This window comes from Gracilinanus agilis, chromosome 2 (genome assembly GCF_016433145.1).
Source record: "Gracilinanus agilis isolate LMUSP501 chromosome 2, AgileGrace, whole genome shotgun sequence".
NCBI lineage: Eukaryota > Metazoa > Chordata > Mammalia > Didelphimorphia > Didelphidae > Gracilinanus > Gracilinanus agilis.
Genome location: NC_058131.1, coordinates 650,186,685 through 650,204,383, shown reverse-complemented (window position 1 = coordinate 650,204,383; position 17,699 = coordinate 650,186,685). Strand labels below are relative to the sequence as shown.

The window sequence follows — 17,699 nt, the reverse complement described above, 5'->3', positions numbered from 1 at the left end:
GTCCTTGGGAAACAAATCTTCAGGCTGTTTTGAAGTTAAAAATAAAACTTGTTTGTGGGTTCCCAGAAGAAACCACTTCCCCTATCAATTCTAAAGCCTCAAGACATTACAGCAATCTAGCCACAATTAGAGGTAGATGAGGGCATTTGTCAAGATCAGCAGTGGGAGACATTACCCAAGGTCATCTGGGAATGGGTCACTCCCTCCTGGAAAGGGTTATAGCCAGCCGACTATTCTACTTCCACCCCTGCCTTTACACACACCAGAGGGGGATGTAGACAAGATGAAGGCTTTGTCATAATAGGCTAGTCATGGACCATCAGAGAATGCAGAAGAACCCAAGAATCCAATTTTTATTGAGGGATTTCACCAGCCACAGACCTATCCTTAGGTGTGTTAGGTTGCTCATACATTCTTCTTTGAGAATAGGGAACACAAAAACAAGTTCACCTGTCCCCACGATCCAGACAGACTTTATTAGACAGAATATTACCTTATGGTTCTCATCATTGTTTGTTCCATACTGGTCATAAGAACACAGACTAAAAGCTAGAAGGGATCTTAAATACTACAGAACCCAAATCCATCATTTGACAGATAAAGAAGCTAATGTCCAGAAATGAGAAGTGAATTGCCCACAGTCATCAAGATAGCAGAGCCTGGATTTGAACTTGGGTCCTCTGATTCCAAACCTAATGCTCTTTTCCACTATTTCAAGCTGCCTGCTGAGTGAGAAATATTAGCAAATAAACCCCAGATCTTGGTTGAGAAACATCCTCACACATACCTTATCTCAACATGATGAGAGCATAGGGAGAAGTGATCCAAGACAAGCACCCATGAGGGCTCCCTGCCTTTCCTGATATTCCTTCATTTACTCTCTTTTGTCACGCAGAAAGACACTAGTGAGTCTCCTTCCATGTTCTAATACTTCTAGAACCCTGGACAGTTCCAATTCACCATATGGTATTATTCCAGCACCCATCCTACTACTTCCTGTTGCTCATAAATCCAGTCCAACAAGTTCTTAGCATTGTGCCTGGCACCTAGTAGGTGCTTAATGTTTATTGATCGATATGTTTAGAGCCTACTATGTGCTATGCACTGTGCTGCAGAATGGCACTCAATTGCTCTCTGTTGAACTTAGCTCTGTGATGGAGAGGAATAAGGATGAGAAGTATGGGATGTTCCTGCACACATATTCGCACCTGTGTCTCTCCTCCTCATAGCCCTAATTCAGCTTAATCTCCAGACATGAGCCAAATAAACACCCACCAGCTCAGACCAAGGACTCCACGGGAAAACCTCACTCAGAGCTGTTCTACAGCTGTTCCAGACATGATCCTGAGCAGCTGAATTCAGTGGTATTCTGATAAATTTTTTTAACCCATTTGTGGGAAGCCAATAAGAGAATAGATAAAAATCTGAGACCCCTCTTTTGACACCTCTTATGATCCATACCTTTTCTTATTGGAAAAACATTATAGACTTATTGGAAAGCTTTGAGTCCATAACCAGACCAGAAGCTACTGAGTTAACAATTTCTCTCCTTGACAATTTTTCTCCTTGATAATGAAGAAGCCTGAATCCTAAAAAATATATTACTTAGATAAGGACTGGAGCCAGACAATTTAGTCCAGACTATCTGACCAGGTGCAGATCTGTAAATCAAGGCAGAACGCAATTAGTAAACATCTCCATGAAATTTATTTCTGCTCCCAGAATTAAACCCCTACTAATTGATGGTTGGAATTTGGCCCTTGTCCTTGCACCCATATCTCTACTTTTTAGGCTTTAATGGATTGTGTATGATTTGTAACCCCTTCACAGCTGTGACTCTTTCTTTGTGTTCTTTGTTTGAAACCAGTATAAAATAAAGTCCAAATCCCATAGCGTTAGAGCAACATAGGCTAACCACTAGTCTGGTTGTTCTCATTTTCTTTCTCCTGCCTTAACAATCCTAAGCCAACAACACCACTCAGGACCCCAAAACTATATAGAGGCTGGCCCCCTATACCCATTCTTTCCTTTTAACAACTCTAAGACAGAAGGGCAAAGTCTAGGAAGGATCCAAGACCACATTTGAACCCAAGACCTTCCATCTCCAAGCCTGCCACTCTATTCACTGTGCCACCTAGCTGTCCTGCTAGTAAATGTTTTAACAAATGGCTCTTTAGGAAATAAAAAAATGTACACACAACACTATTCATTTTCATCTTCATTACTGACATTTTTGTCATCATTTTCTACAGTCCACACATAATAAAAAAAATAAACCTATTATTGTGCCCTATTCACTAAGCCATGATGCCCCAGTATCTGAAAAGGGAACTCATTAATCCTCAACGTGCATCATGATTGATTTATACACTAAATCTTATTGGTGCCTTTTGTTTTTATATCATAGAATTTCTGGTTTAATCCACCCCTCCCTGGAACCAAACACTCCTTTGAAATGAGCCCTCCCATAACCCCCTAAATAAAGCAAAAACAAATAATTCAGGGACTATGTCTGACAATGCATACCACAGTCTACCTCTGTAGCCTTCATCTGTTTGATGAAAGAAGGGAGGTTTGTTTCATTATACGCCCTCCAGGTCCAAGTTTATTTATTAAAACTACTCAAAGGTTGAGTTCCTTTTAATGCTCTTTTCATTAACCTTCTGGTAATCCTTGAGTATATTGTTTAAAGGTGATTATTATTGCATTACATTACCAATACCTCAGGGACAACCAGGAAACACGATCGATATTGCGCCAGACTAGAAGTCAGGAGGCCTTGGGTTCCAATCTGGCCTCAGACACTTCCTAGTTGTGTGACCCAGGGAAAGTCACTTAAACCTGTTGTCTAGCCCTTAGAATTGACCCTAGAGTAAAGGTTTTTTTAAAAAAAATACCTCAAAGGAGGATTCAAACTGGGCAGTGGAGTGCCTATGGCCAATGGGACATAGATTTTTAAGTGGCAGTATCCAAAATTGAAGAAATAATTTTGGCTGACACTTATTTTCAAATCCTGTGCTTCAGCAGCTCTCTTTTCACAGAGGTTCTAAGAGGAAGAATAGAAAATCTGGATTAAAAGCAAACAGTTGGCACTTACTATAAAGGTCAGTTTCATCCAGGATCTCCGACTTGATGATCTCTTCTATGATGTCCTCTAGAGTAACGATGCCCATCACCTCATAAAAGGGATCTCCTTCGCCCTCATTATTCACCCTCTGGACAATGGCTAGATGTGATTTTCCTGTGGAGGCAAAGAAATCTGAAATGTAGGCCCATCAAGGTAAGGATCCAGAAGATTTTCTTCACTTATTCTGCTGTCAGAAAGTCACACACAGTTTCTACTTTGCTTGGCTGCTCTTCAGGCTTTTTAAAAAAATTATTATTACTTTTTAATCAATCAATCAAGAAGCATTTATTAGGGCAGCTAAGTGGCTCAATAGATAAGAGTGCAGAGGCCCTGGGTTCAAATCTGGCTTCGGATACTTCCTAGCTGTGTGACCCTGGGGAAGCCACTTAACCCCAATTGCCCAGCCCTTAGTGCTCTTCTGCCTCAGAACCAATACTTAGTATTGATTCTAAGACACAAGATAAAGCAAGAAGAGGAAGGAGGAAGAGAATTTAAGTACCTACCATGTAGGTACTGCTAAACTGGGGAATTAGAGAAAGACAAAAACAGTCCCAGATCTCAAGGAACTAATTTACATTACAAATATTTACAGATAATCACATTATCCTTTTCCCTCCCTCCTCATCCAACAATGTATAATTATACCAATATTAATAAAGTAACCTTATCTGAAAGTGCATATAACATTTCACATTTATATCTTTAAAAAAAAAAACAGAAACAACTAGACCAATGACTACAAAAAAACCCTTTGCCCTAGGGTTCATCACAGTCCTAATCTGAAATTATTATGTGCATCTTAATTTGAACCCACTTCACAGTTCATAGTTTTCATCGAGGTTATTTAATGATCCCCCATGAGCTGAAAGAAAATTCTTTTCTTTGATCTTCCATATAGCATGACTTAATGAAATAGCTGCTAGATTTGGAGTCCAAGGACCTGGATTAAGGCAGGATTCAAACCTTTTGGCAGTGAGATGGTGGAGTGGATAAAATACCAGATCTGGAATCAGGGGACTTGAGGTCAGTTGTGGTCCTGGACATTTACTAGCTGTGTGACCCAGGATAAGTCACTTAACCTTGCTTGCCTCAGTTTCCTCATCTGTAAAGTGAGCTGAAGAAGGAAATGGCAAACCACTTCAGTATCTTTACCAAGAAAATCCCAAATGGGATCATGAGGAGTTAGACATCACAACCCTTTTAAATGACAGACATATGGTCCAACAACCTTTCCGCTCCAAGTCCAGCATTCTTTAACTGAACCTTTCTGCCTCTAAGAAGGGGCCAAGAGACCTTTTGGCATCGAGTCTGTATAATCGGTGTTCCCTAAGAGCACTCCCACAATTAGCTTTGCTTTTATCTGCTCTGCAGAACCATTATCCTTCTTAAAATCCAAGGCCAGTGGCAGCTATTGGCAGCAGTGCTGAACCTAGGGGTAGGAGGAGCAGGCGGCAGCTTAAGGTACAACACTTGTTGGAGGGCGGGGAGACACTTTAATATTGTTTTAATGAGCACACAATTTTTAATGGTAGAAATGCTGCTGTCTGTGGCACACTGGGACTTATTTAATGATAAGTTACACATGTTATGTGAAAGCCTCCCAGTCTCTGTCAACAGAATGCACCCAGGGGTGTCATTTTCAAACCTTGCCCAGCCCAGAGCATATAAATACCTTGCCCTAGCCAGGCTGGCAGTGCCATTTCTTGGATCTAGACTATTTCCATACCTTGTCTAAAAGATTCTAGAGGTAATTCAGGGAGAATCTAAGTAAAGGCTCTTGTCCAAATATGAATCTAACGGGAAAAAAAAATGTCAAGTTCCATCAGCTTAAAGCCCCTTTAAATGGCTGGCCAAGGAAAATCCATAAAAATGCAAAACATATATGAATAAAAGCCAGAGCAGCTAAATAGGGTCAAAATAGAAAGTGATCATTTCAAAACAGGATCACCTCTGCCAGAAGAAATTCTGCCCATCATCTGTTTCTGTTGGGACTTTGCTCTTAATTCTCCTACAAAATGCTGGTCCTGAAATCTGAATCTGAAACCTAAACATCAAGATGAAAAAGGTTTCATGTCAGAAACAAGAGAGACTAAATTAAGACATGAATCGAGAGCTCTGAAGGAAGATGCTCTATGTCTTTGAATCAAGTGTCTCTTTCCGTAGTACAGTCTTCATGGAATGGTGGAAAGAGTACTAGATCTCTGGGTCCAAACTCTAGCTCTGCCACTTGATACCTGAGAGATTACAAGGAAGTCAATGAGTTCCCCCTCCTCAGGGACTCCATTTCCTCATCATCTGTGAAATGGGATGGTTGGGCCAGACACACTCTAAGGTTCCCTTCTAGCTCTGAAGCAATGTCCTCCCTCCCTAGACTTTAAGCTCTAGAAGAGCAGGTAATGTGACTTCTTTGCCTCGTTAGATCCTAACATGGGCCGTTGCACAGAACAAGTGTTCAGTGAATGTTTCACAAACTGAAACATTTCATGTCAAAAAAAAAATCAGAAAGTTATTTCCTTTATAGAGATTTTCTAAAATGCCATACTTCCATGGGTGAGTAGAAGAGGATGGAAGATGGGAAAAGATGACGTTCTATTTGGATGAATGAATTCTGTACAAAAACCAAAGATTCAAAAATAATAAATGGTTTTATTTGGAACACTGGTCTTGGCCTCAAGAATTCTGTTGTGCAAGGGTCCAGTGAATGGGTGAACAAAGTGTATGGTCATGGGCTACCCCACAAGTAGATGAAAGAGTTCCATCTGGTGGCAATCTCTGGTGATAGCAATGGGGAATAAACAATGGTTCCCATGCAACTAAGTGGCAAACTTGAGTCTCTCTCCACTGGAATGGAAAGGTCTGAGGATCATGAACGGTGGCCCTTGGACCCACAATTCCTTCAGTCCTTTACTGAAGACTGAGCAGGCTACCATATACATTTTACAGGAACTGTCACATTGGTTCTAATTTTGCAAGCATCTTTATTTTCCTTTGGACAGATGCTGCTTTGAAACACAAATTATTGATTCTCCCATCTATAACATTTGTATCTTTGTCTCTAAATGACAACAATGGGGGAAGTGGCTCAAATCCTGACTGTGCCTTTTTCTCGCTTCTTTCCTGGGGAAGTCTGAGAAGTTAGCCCTTGAAGCAAGATTTATAGTTATGGATGAACACAGTGGCATTTCGAACTGTAGAAACTAGCAGAATTTCCAAAAAGCTTCCATAAGAATATTGCTGCATTGATTTTAGCCTACCCCGCCCCCATATGATGACTGAGCGTATCCCCAGAAAAGAGGGCTGATGTTTAAATAATTTAGAACCACATAAAGCTGGGGCAGAAGTCCAAGAATCTTTTTTCAATTCAGCAGGAAGATCTTTTTAGTTTTGATGTATTTATATTTAAACTAACTTTGGCATGGGACCATGAACTGAAACGCACCATGACTTTATGGCTATGAGTCTTTTTCACTTCTGTGAGGATGTCTAAATATCTCATTTTTCTTTAGACAGGCTATCCGTGCTCTAGAAATGTTCCCTTCCTCTACATGGCAACCCCTCCTTTTTTCTGGAACCTCCTTAGTCCAGAAACTTCCATGCTGAAAACTTTTATCTCCCACAGAGCTGGCTAATTGGCATCTGCCTACTTATGTCATCAGAGGAAGGGAACTAAAACATATTCACTTAAATGAAACCTCAGATTCCTCTACATCCCTGAACTGCTCTTCAGGAGTAGATAGTCTCTGACATAGACTGATAATAGACTGGATAGTCCCATCCATCCATCAAACCCAAGACGTAGGCCAAGCTTCTAATGATGTCCCTGTTGTAGCCATCCTCTGCCCCTTGACCATCCTTCTTTGAAGATGGCTGCCACTGGGGATGGGTGCTACCCCTAATGTCTTTCCCTCATTACCCTGCCCTCCATTTATAAGTTTCCAGCCTTGGGTACCTCCATTTAAGCCACAAATCCCTTCCTAAAAGTGCCTTCTAAAAGCCTGGGGTTCTACAAAGTTCTACAAAGTGATTTTTAAAAAAAATCAATATTGATTCAAATGCAGAAGAGCAAAGAGCTAGGCAATAGTAGTTAAATGACTTTTTGCAGCCAAAAAGGGCCTGAGGCCACATTTGAACCCAGGACCTCACTCTAAGCCTAGTCTTCTTTCCACTGTACTATCTGCTGCCCCTCTACAATGCAATTTAATGTTCATGTATTTATTAAGCACCTATTATGGGTCAGGCATTATGATAGGTGCTAGGAAAATAAAGGAAGAAAAAAAACCCCACTGACAGTCAAGGAATTTACAATCTATTGATTCCTGGGAATATCCTACTCTGTTTGGGTCCTCTTCTCTTTTCCCTCTATAATTTTTCTCTTAATGCTCGCTTCAGTTCCCATTCCTTCAATGTTCATCTCTGTGGACAACTCCCATAATCTATCTTCTCTCTCTGCTGAGTTTCATTCCTCCTAGAGTTTGCCTCTAAGTCCCAGGATAACAGCTACTCCATACAAATGGCCCACTCCCAGAAAACGTCAAGAACCTGGTTTTGATTGAGAGGTGAGTCAAGAATGAGCTAGTCTTGGCTAGCCATTTCTTATTTTGGCTCCAATGGTTCATTCAAAATGTTCCCTGTACTCATCCTCAGACCACTGTGACAAAGGGCTCTTCTCTGGCTCCAGAGAACTTCAAGTGAGTGAGGAGAGTGGCTTTCTTTCACCACTTTGGATGAGCTGAATGAATCATTGTCCCTCTGACCCAGAATCCAACGTGAAAATTGGCCACAGGATTATACTAGTCTCTCTTGTAAATTTTAATGGTCTTCCTGTTTATTTTTTCTTTGCTGATAGATGTGCCTATCATTCATTCATCTGGCACAAGACAGGGTGTGCTAAGGATGCTGGACACAGTCATGCCTCTCTTAGAATAGAGGAAGAAGTCCAATGGGAAGGCACATCCCTCCTCAGGAAATCCTTCCAACCCTAGAGATGAAAGCAGGTCCTGTTAGGTATTCATTTTGCTCAATTCTAGCAGCTGGGTTGTTCTACTTTTACTCTGTGAATCCTATGACCAAAGTTATTGAGATTCAGGCTTCAAGGTTTGTAGCTCCAAAGGTTAGAGAGTCTCGAAGAATCTCTCTTTATCATTCAGCCCAGGAGCCATTTCCACATAAAGCCTTTCCTGGTATCATCAGCTGCTAGTCTCTCACCTCCGAATCATTTTGTATTTATTTCTATGTGTGCGTATTCCTTTAATGGAATGTGAGTTTCTTCAGGGTTGGGGCTTTTTTCATATCCCCAACACTTAGTACATAGTAGATTGTTGCTGTTCACGTACTTTCCAGTCATGTCCAACTCTTCATGACTCCATTTGGGGTTTTCTTGGCAAAGATACTGGAATTTATCTAGCTCATTTTCATAGATGAGGAAACTGAGGCAAACAGGATTAAGTGATTTGCCCAATGTTGTGTCTGATGTCAAATTTGAGTTCAAGTCTTCCTAACTCCAAGTTCAGTATTCTATATCCATTACGCCACTTACCTGTCCAACTCATAGCAGGTATTTGTTATAGATGCTCTATGTGACATAAATCAATCAGCAAGATTTCATCATAAAATACAAATGTAAACTGCTTGGCCAGGGTCTCAGGAGAAAATCTCTCAGAATACTGAGAGACTCAAAACTCAGCAGTGTATATAGTTATGTTTTCCCATTACATAAAACCAAGAGATGCTCAATACTGTGAAATCGACCTTCCATTATGGTGAACACAGGATCACAGATTCTCAGCATGGGAAAAAATCTTTGAGATCAGTTAGTCCAATGATTTTATTTTGCAGATGACAAAATCAAGGTCAAGGGAGGTGTTATGTTCTTTTTAAAGTCACACAGAAGTTTAATAGTAGAGTTGAATCCTATATCTCTTATCACACAGTTGAAAGTTCTTTCCACTCTCCATTTTGCTACCCTTTCTATAATCTAAGCCAATTAAAAATCACTCTTCAGACTCAATTTAATCAGTTTTTCTTTTAAAAATACACTTTTATTGGGGGCAGTTAGGTGGCTTAGTGGATAGACAGACAGACCTGGAGACAGGAGGTCCTGGGCTTAAATCTGACCTTAAACACTTCCTAGCTGTGTGACCCTGGACAAGTCACTTAATCCCAATTGCTTAGCCCTTACCACTCTTCTGCCTTGGAACCAATACTTTGAATTGATTCTAAGACAGAAGGTAAGGGTTAAAAAATATATACTTTGATTTTTTAGTGAGGTCTTCTGATGAGACAGTGAAAAGAGCATTGGATCCGATATCTAAGGACTTTTTTGATATCTCAATCCAACTGCTTACCTTCAGTGTTAAGGCAGATAAAGAGATTCAAATGTACTACCATCTTTTCTCCCATTGGTGCTTTCTTCTTATTTATCTATAAAATAATGTGTGTGACAGAAACTTCCTAGCTATGCGACCCTGGGCAAGTCACTTAATTCCATTTGCTAGCCTGTGCCTTTTTATTCTAGAGTTGTCACTAAGACAGAAAATAAGAGATCAAAACAAAGTAAAATGGTGTGTGTGTGTGTATGTGTGTGTGTGTGTGTGTGTGTGTGTGTGTAAACACTTGGGTGTTTTTTGGAGGCAGGTTTCTTCTCTCTGTTACTACTATCATATTTTAGTCATAAAATTGTCCTGTTGCCTTTAAACTTTAGAGTTTAAATCACTCCAGTCATTACTTACCTTTAATTCCCTTTCCTTTAAGACTTTTAATTAGCTTTCTTGCTTCATATTCTTATCATAGTACAACTAATTATTGATTATCTATGCTAATTCCTCCTTTCCTATACATTATAGCACAAAGTACAATTAACTCACCAAAACAGCTAATCTTGGGTAGAAGAGAAAAGAATTAAATTGCTTCTGATATTAACCATAAATAACCAGTTTGGAAGGGGTATCAGAAGTTTATCTACTTTCAATTTCAATTACATGAAATTGAAAAACTATTGAATGAACAAAATCAATGCAACTAGGATAATAAAGAAATTACAATTTGTAGAAAACTTTGCATTTCATATCTATGATAAGGACCTTAACTATATTCATATGATAAGGATCTTCTTTATATAGTACTTTATATGTACACATAGATGAGTTCCTTATCCTAGATATGTGATACAAAGATTATTACATATATCTTATACAGAATAGATACAGAATTAATATAAATACACAAGACTAAGAACCAGCCCTAACAGGTAAGTAGTCAAAGAATATGAACAAATATCTCTCAAAAGAAGAATTACAAACTATTAACAAGTGTATCTGGAATAGAGTGTTGATTGGTGGACCTCTTATCCATTGAATTTCCAACTCACTTCATGAAATTAGAAGAGGTAAGGGACAGGTAGTAGAGACAAGGTGTAAGATTTGGCACCTTCTGGGTCCTTATTGCTCTTTTGCCTTGGAACCAGAACTTAGTATTGAGGTAAGGGGAAGAAGTAGGAGGAGGAGGAGGCGGAGGAGGAGGGGAGAAGAAAAAGGAAGGAGGAGGAGAAGGAAAAAGGAGAAGGAGGAGGAAAAGAAGAGAGGAGAAGATGAGGAGGAGGAGAGGAAGAAAACTGATAACTTTTAGTCTGATAAGCATAGACTTAAAGGGAGGCCCAGAGCTGAGCTTTACTACAGTGTAGCACATGAATGGATATTTAGAATGATGACCTGAGTTATCCAGAAAAGGGAAATTATATTCTGAGTATTCTGTCCAAGAAGGCAGAGATGTGCATAATCTCTTGGCAAGATTTCTGTGTCACATAGTGAAAATAAACAAAGTTTTAGTTCTGGAAGGGGTAAACTTTAGTCATCTAGAAAATGCATTTTTATACTAGAATACCTTAACCCACCTTATTCTCCAAGATGCTGGCTAAAAAGATATTAGAGAAATTGCATTAGGATTTTCTACAGAGCTCAATTCTTCCTGAATTTATGCCTCTGGGAAGGGGAAAGATGGAAAATGTTGCAGTGGTGGGCCGGGGGAAGGCTGGCTTTGAGGGCATATTACTCTAATAAATAAATGCTATCTTAGTCATAGAACATGAGGTCATCTAATCCCACCTCCACATTTTATAAATCAGTAAACTGAGGCCCAGGGAGGGGAAATGACTTCTAGGGAAAGTATTATGTTCCAATCCAGTCCTATCTCAAAATTGGTTATTAAGTGCCTGTTGAATGCAAGTCAATCTGTTAGGGGCCAGGGAAACAAAGACAAAAAAAAAGCATTAACCTTGCCTTCAAGGAGTTTATATTCTACTTGGGGTGCTGGGACTATAAAAAGTAGAACTAAAAAGGAAGATGAGAATCTAGTTAAACAAATATATTGATCTGCCTAATTGCACTTATGGTCAAGCTAGCCTACAGGCAAGTTACCTGGCTTTCCTATAGAAAGATGGTATTAAGATCATAGGATTTTTGGGGCAGCTGGGTGGCTCAGTGGATTGAGAGTCAGGCCCAGAGATGGGAGGTCCTGTGTTAAAATCTGGCCTCAGACACTTCCTAGCTGTGTGACCCTGGGCAAGTCACTTAACCCCCATTGTCTAGTTCTTACCACTCTTCTGCCTTAGAACCAATACCCAGTATTGATTCTAGGACGGAAGATAAGAGTTTAAAAAAATCATAGGATTTTAAATCTAGAGTTCCTTTAGATATTATCTAATCCAATTCCTTCATTTTACAAATGAAGAAATTGAGGATTAAAGAGATTAAGTACTCAAGATTATATACTATCATTTCACCACACATGGGGCATTAACACCATTAAAGCAGCATCTAAAAGGCTGTGGACCTCATTGCACATTACTCTGAATACAGCAGATAAGATGTCTCATTACACTAGATCTTAGCTGAAAGTCTGAGAAAAAGATGACTTTGCACAGAGAAAGTGTGTTATACAGGTTCGTTGGACAAATGGACGAGTGATGAAGTGATTTGTGTTCCATTCCTAGCTCTAAACTTGCCTCTGATTCTAAGACTTGGTTCCTCTATTTCATTACAGAATTATCTGTCTCTTGGAAGGACCACATCATTGCATGGAGAAGTAATTTCAAAAAATTAAATTAAAAATTAAATTAAATATCATGCTTTCTAAGTAGAGGCACCTGGAAGATCCTGGGCCTTGATCATCTCAATACACTTCTCCTAGCACTTTAAAAAGCTCATTTGATTTTGTGCAATAGCCCAGAAGGCAAGGATTGAGGATGACTAATTAGATTTCCTCGAGAAAGACGGGATGTGCCTCCCTTTACAATAAAGAGGGATTGAGAATGCTGTCTGTATATGTCCTTGTTAAACTCAGCCTCAACCAACCAGAGGTATCCTGAAACCAGCAAAGGATTAGTGCAGTCTCTCCTTTTTGTAAAAGCAGTAGGAGCCTGGTGCCCTACTTTGCCATTTTATTTTCTCTGCTCTCAAATCCTTCCATGACCAACTTTTCATACTGTAGAATCAGAGACTCTTATAGAATTGGAAGGGACCATGGACATCATCTAAATAGGGCAGGTGGATTGGGGGCAGCAAGGTATTTCAGTGGATTGAAAGCCAGGCCTAGAGATGGGAGGTCCTGGGTTCAAATATGACCTCAGACACTTCCCAGCCATGTGACCCTGGGCAAGTCACTTAACCCCCATTGCCTAGCCCTTACTGCTCTTCTTTCTTGGAACCAATACACAGTATTGATTCTAAGATGGAAGGCAAGGGTTTTATAAAAAAAATAAACAAAAATAAATAAATAAAGGAATGAATGAATGAATGAACAAATAAATAAATAGGGCAGGGCTTCTTAAAAGAAATTTGTTTGAAAAACAATTTGACATAGCTGTATTTCCATAAAATTGGCTTCCTTTGTTATATTTTTATGCATTTAAAACATGATTCTGAGAAGTGGCACATTGCTTCACAAAAAAATGGGCATGAATCATAGATATAGAGTAACTCTTCCCTTCCATATTACTTGAAAGGGATTGGCATGTAGAAGAGGTAAAGAACAGAATACTGGACTCGGTATCAGAAGATCTGGGTTTGAATCTATCCCAAAGACTAGCCATGAAAAAATTTCACGGGCAAGAAGCAACTTCTCAAGAGCCTTAGATCCTTATCTGTAAAATGGGGATAATGAAATATGAAACCCCTTTGGTTGTTGAGTTGTTTTAGTTGTGTCTAAATCTTCATTGAACCAGTTTTGGAGTTTTCTGGGCAAAGATACTGACATGTCCTGCCATTTCCATCTATAGCTCATTTTTAAAGATGAGGATACTGAAACAAACAGGATTAAGTGATTTGCCTGGGATCACACAGCAAATAAATGTCTGAAAGCCAGATTTTAACTCATGAAGATGAGTATTCCTGATTCCAATCACCATGTCACCCAGCTGTCACATCAAACCCCTCTACAACATTTAATTATTTTGTTTTAATGGATTTTTGTGAAAATAACTACTTGACTGGAAGCCACGTGGAAAGAGAGTCTAGTAGAGTTCCCCTGGAGTCTGTACTATTTAACAATTTTACTGATGGCTTAGGTGAAGGCTGAGATGGTATACTGGTCAAATCTGCAGATTGTACAATACGTGGAGGGCTAGCTAATGTGTTGGGTGACAAAGATCCAGAAAAGATCTCGATGAATTAGAACATTGTTCTAAATCTGATAATATGAAATTCAAGTGCAGATAAATGTAACTTCTTACACTTATGTTCCAAAAATCAACTCCACAAATTCAAAATATGGGAAATGAAGCAGGGTAGTAGCTTGAAAAAAAAGAGAAAAAATATCTAAGAGTTTGAAGAATTCAACATAAATCAGTAGGGTAATAGAGTAATTAAAAAAAACTAACATAATCTCAGGTAACATTAAGAAAGGCACAATGACTGGCACCAGGGAAGAGCTGGTAGTGTTCACCACATCAGAAGTACTATGTCTATTTCTGCATTCCTCATTCTACAAAGATCAGAGTTTGGAAGAGGGCAATCGGTATGACAACTGAAACTAAGAGTATATATACCATAGGAAAACTGTCTAAAGGAACTGGGGTCGGGGTGGTGGGGTTAGCCTGGAGGAAAGGAGGCTTAGAGGGATTACGATCAAGGCTTTCAAGGATCTGAAAGGTTGTCATACAGAAGGATTAAATTTGTTCTACTCCAACCCAGAAGGCAGAACTAGGGACAGAAATTTAGTGCAAGGAAAATCTTAACCATTAAAGCCATCCAAAAGTGAGATGGGCTCCCTCAAGAAGCTCTGGGCTCTCCCTTGTCAGAAGTCTTCAAGCAAAGGCTAGATAACCATGCATTGAGTATGTTGCAGAAGGATTCTGGTTCAGGTATTGCTTAGGCTTAGACGATACCAAGATCCTTTCTTACTCTAAGATTGTGTATAGAAATCCAGGTTATAGGACCTGAAAATGAAACATCTTTTGTTGTTCAGTTACGTCCGACTCTTCATGACCCCATTTGGGCTTTTCTTGGCAAAGACACTACAGTGATCTGCCATTTCCTTTTTCAGCTCATGTTACAGATGAGGAAACTGAGGCAAACAGGGTTAAATGACTTGGCCAGGGTCACACAGCTAGTAAGTGTCTGATGCCAGATTTGAACTCAGAAGGATGAGTCTTCAGTAGATAGCACTCTATCCACTGCACCACCTAACTGCTCCCCAGTTTTTTAGTAGTGAATTATCAAAGTAAAGTCAGCTCAGAACCTAACCAAAAGGGTGTCCCACTGGGTATCTGGGTAGGATTTTGTTGAATTGGTTAAGATGTCTGAATTGGAAAGAAGTGAGAAAACTGAAGGGCTGACATTAAGAGCAGGAGAGCGTGACTCAGCTCTCTCCCTTCCCCCACAATGTAATTTGAAATATCCTGAAACAAGTGACTGTTGTGGGGACCAGAGCCACAGACAGATCATATTCTCTTGATATAGTAACTCATTGTTACCAAAAGGGAAAAAAAAGTGCTCTCATTAAGGTCCAGCTAAAGAAAAGGGCCCTGTTACACAAAAGACTTCACTGTGACGAGAACCTATACTGTACATCACTAGATCTCCCTGCCAACAGACTGTTAACAGAAGTTGCCTGCAGAGGCCTCTCTGGATCTGATGAAGGAAATCTCTCCTCGGGACTTCACTAAGGTCTCTTCAGTACGGCGTGAGAAGAGAGATGAAACTCAGAGACTAATCTTCCAAATACTCAAGAGTGTAGATGAGTGAGAAGTACTATGTTGGTGGTGGAGAGGGAAATGAGTTCAAATTCTAACACTTACTAATTCTAGTTGCAGGACAATGGGGTTACAGCTAGGCAGTGCAATACTAAAGAATGCTGGCTCTAGAGTTAGGAAAACCAGCATTCAAAGCCAGCTTCAGAAGCTTATTAAGGGAGTGATTCCAAGTTTAAGTCACTTAATTTCCACTTGCCTCAGTTTCTCAAACTGACAACAATAGTGAAACTTACCTGGAAGGGTTTTTGTGAGGTTAAAATAAGATGAGTATAAAAGTGCTTTGCACAGTGCCTGGAACACAGTAGACACTATATAAATGTCTATTCCCTTCCACCAGTCATTTAAGCTTTCAGTGATCCCAGCCTACTCACTAAGGTGTTACAGAATAATTATGTCCATGGGGGAAGTTCTTTCCATTGGTCTAGATCTACGAAAATATTATTTTAGACTTTTTGTGTCCAACTCTCGGACTCCCTCCTCTGGGCTATAGGGCTAGTAAATGAATAAAGTAAGTGAAGGCAGCCTGGTGCCCTAACTTAGGGCACTTATGGTGTCATAGAATGAACTCTGGATCTGGGAGTCAGCTGGTCTGGGTTTAAATCCTGGCTTTATCTTCCCACTGGCTATGCAGCCTCCAGCAAGCCCTTTAACTTCTCTCATAAAACAAGAGTCTTGGTACTTTCAGTATCTATCTAAAACTCTTTGTAATCCTTAAAGTCCCTAAGGTTTCAATATATCATGAAGCCATAACTTTGTTGGTATGCATCCTCTCTTTGCCAACATGAATGTGATCCTTCAAAAGATGCTCTGCCCAAGATATTCATTGAAACCTTGGGACAAGCACGTCAAACCTCTCCACACTTAGCCACGCTGATCCTTTTGGCAACAGACAGTCCATCACTGTGCCCCTCATCTTGGGTTCTTAGTCTTATTTGTATCATGGATGCTTGGTCAATCTGGTGAAACCTATGGATCCTTTTTGAGAATAATGTTTTTAAATGCATAAAATAAAATATATATACATACATATACATATATACATACATATATCTATATAAAATTACAAGAAAGAAAACACCAAATAGGGTCAAGAAGAGTGGGACATAACTGAATAAGAGAAACAAAAGATATTTCATTTTCAGGACCTCTAGACTAGGATTTCTACACACAGAATCTCAGAATAAGAAGAGATGTCAGCAACATCCAAGTCTAATCCATACCTGAACCAGAATCCCTCTGCAACATACTCAATATATGGTTATCTAGCCTTTTCTTGAAGACCTCTGACAAGGCTAAGCCAGAACTTCCTGAAGTAACCCATTCCACTTTTGGATAGCTTTTGTAGTTAAGAAATTTTTTTCTTATACCAAATAAAACTATAAGAATATATAAGGAATTGTTGAAATGTAGCTATCAAAAATGTTGAAAGAAAACAATTCAGGGACTCGGGGGTAAGAACTCTACCTGAGGTCAAGAAAGTTAAGTGATTTGTCCAACCCCTCTAACCCATCCCTACCACAGTAGGAAAGGCACTATGTAAAAAGCAGTAGTTTGGAAATCAAGGTAAAGGTTCACAGATATAGATTTGGAAATAATGTTTGAGGTCATCAAATCCAGCGCTATCATTTTACAGATGAGCAAAGTAAGGCCCAAAGAAATTATGTGACTAGCCCAGGGTCACATAGCTAATAATCAAATTTGTACTCAAGTTTCTCTGTGTCAGCTCTAATATCCTATATTGCCACTACTTAGAGGTGAATTATTTTGACTCATAATTTTCTCATCTATGAAATAATGGTCCAGGACTAGATAAAGGTTCTGAAAGTCTGAGTTTATGATAAATGTGAAGAAAATCAGATTTCTTCTTCTTCTTCTTCTTCTTCTTCTTCTTCTTCTTCTTCTTCTTCTTCTTCTTCTTCTTCTTCTTCTTCTTCTTCTTCTTCTTCTTCTTCTTCTTCTTCTTCTTCTTCTTCTTCTTCTTCTTCTTCTTCTTCTTCTTCTTCTTCTTCTTCTTCTTCTTCTTCTTCTTCTTCTTCTTCTTCCTCTTCCTCCTCCTCCTCCTCCTGCTCCTCCTCCTCCTGCTCTTCCTCCTCCTCCTCCTCCTGCTCCTTCTCCTCCTGTGCGGGCAGGGAAGTGGATTTTTCTTTACTGAGGTTTGTTGTTTTTCATTTTGCTTCAAGTCACTATAAAGAAACTTTATAAAATCATAATACTTGGAGTATTTGAACATTAATTATTAATCTCACAGAATACAATGAAAAGAAGGAAAGAAGGAAGGAAGGAAGGAAGGAAGGAAGGAAGGAAGGAAGGAAGGAAGGAAGGAAGGAA

General features: G+C 39.5%; 1 protein-coding gene across 1 annotated transcript in view; it reads right to left on the bottom strand.

The window, feature by feature from the left end:
- Positions 1-17,699, bottom strand: part of CNNM1 (cyclin and CBS domain divalent metal cation transport mediator 1) — a 68,595-nt gene that overhangs the window by 45,901 nt on the left and 4,995 nt on the right. The window contains exon 3 of the mRNA XM_044660214.1: positions 3,098-3,241. Coding sequence (XP_044516149.1) covers positions 3,098-3,241 — 144 coding nt within the window. The remainder of the gene's footprint in view (positions 1-3,097; positions 3,242-17,699) is intronic.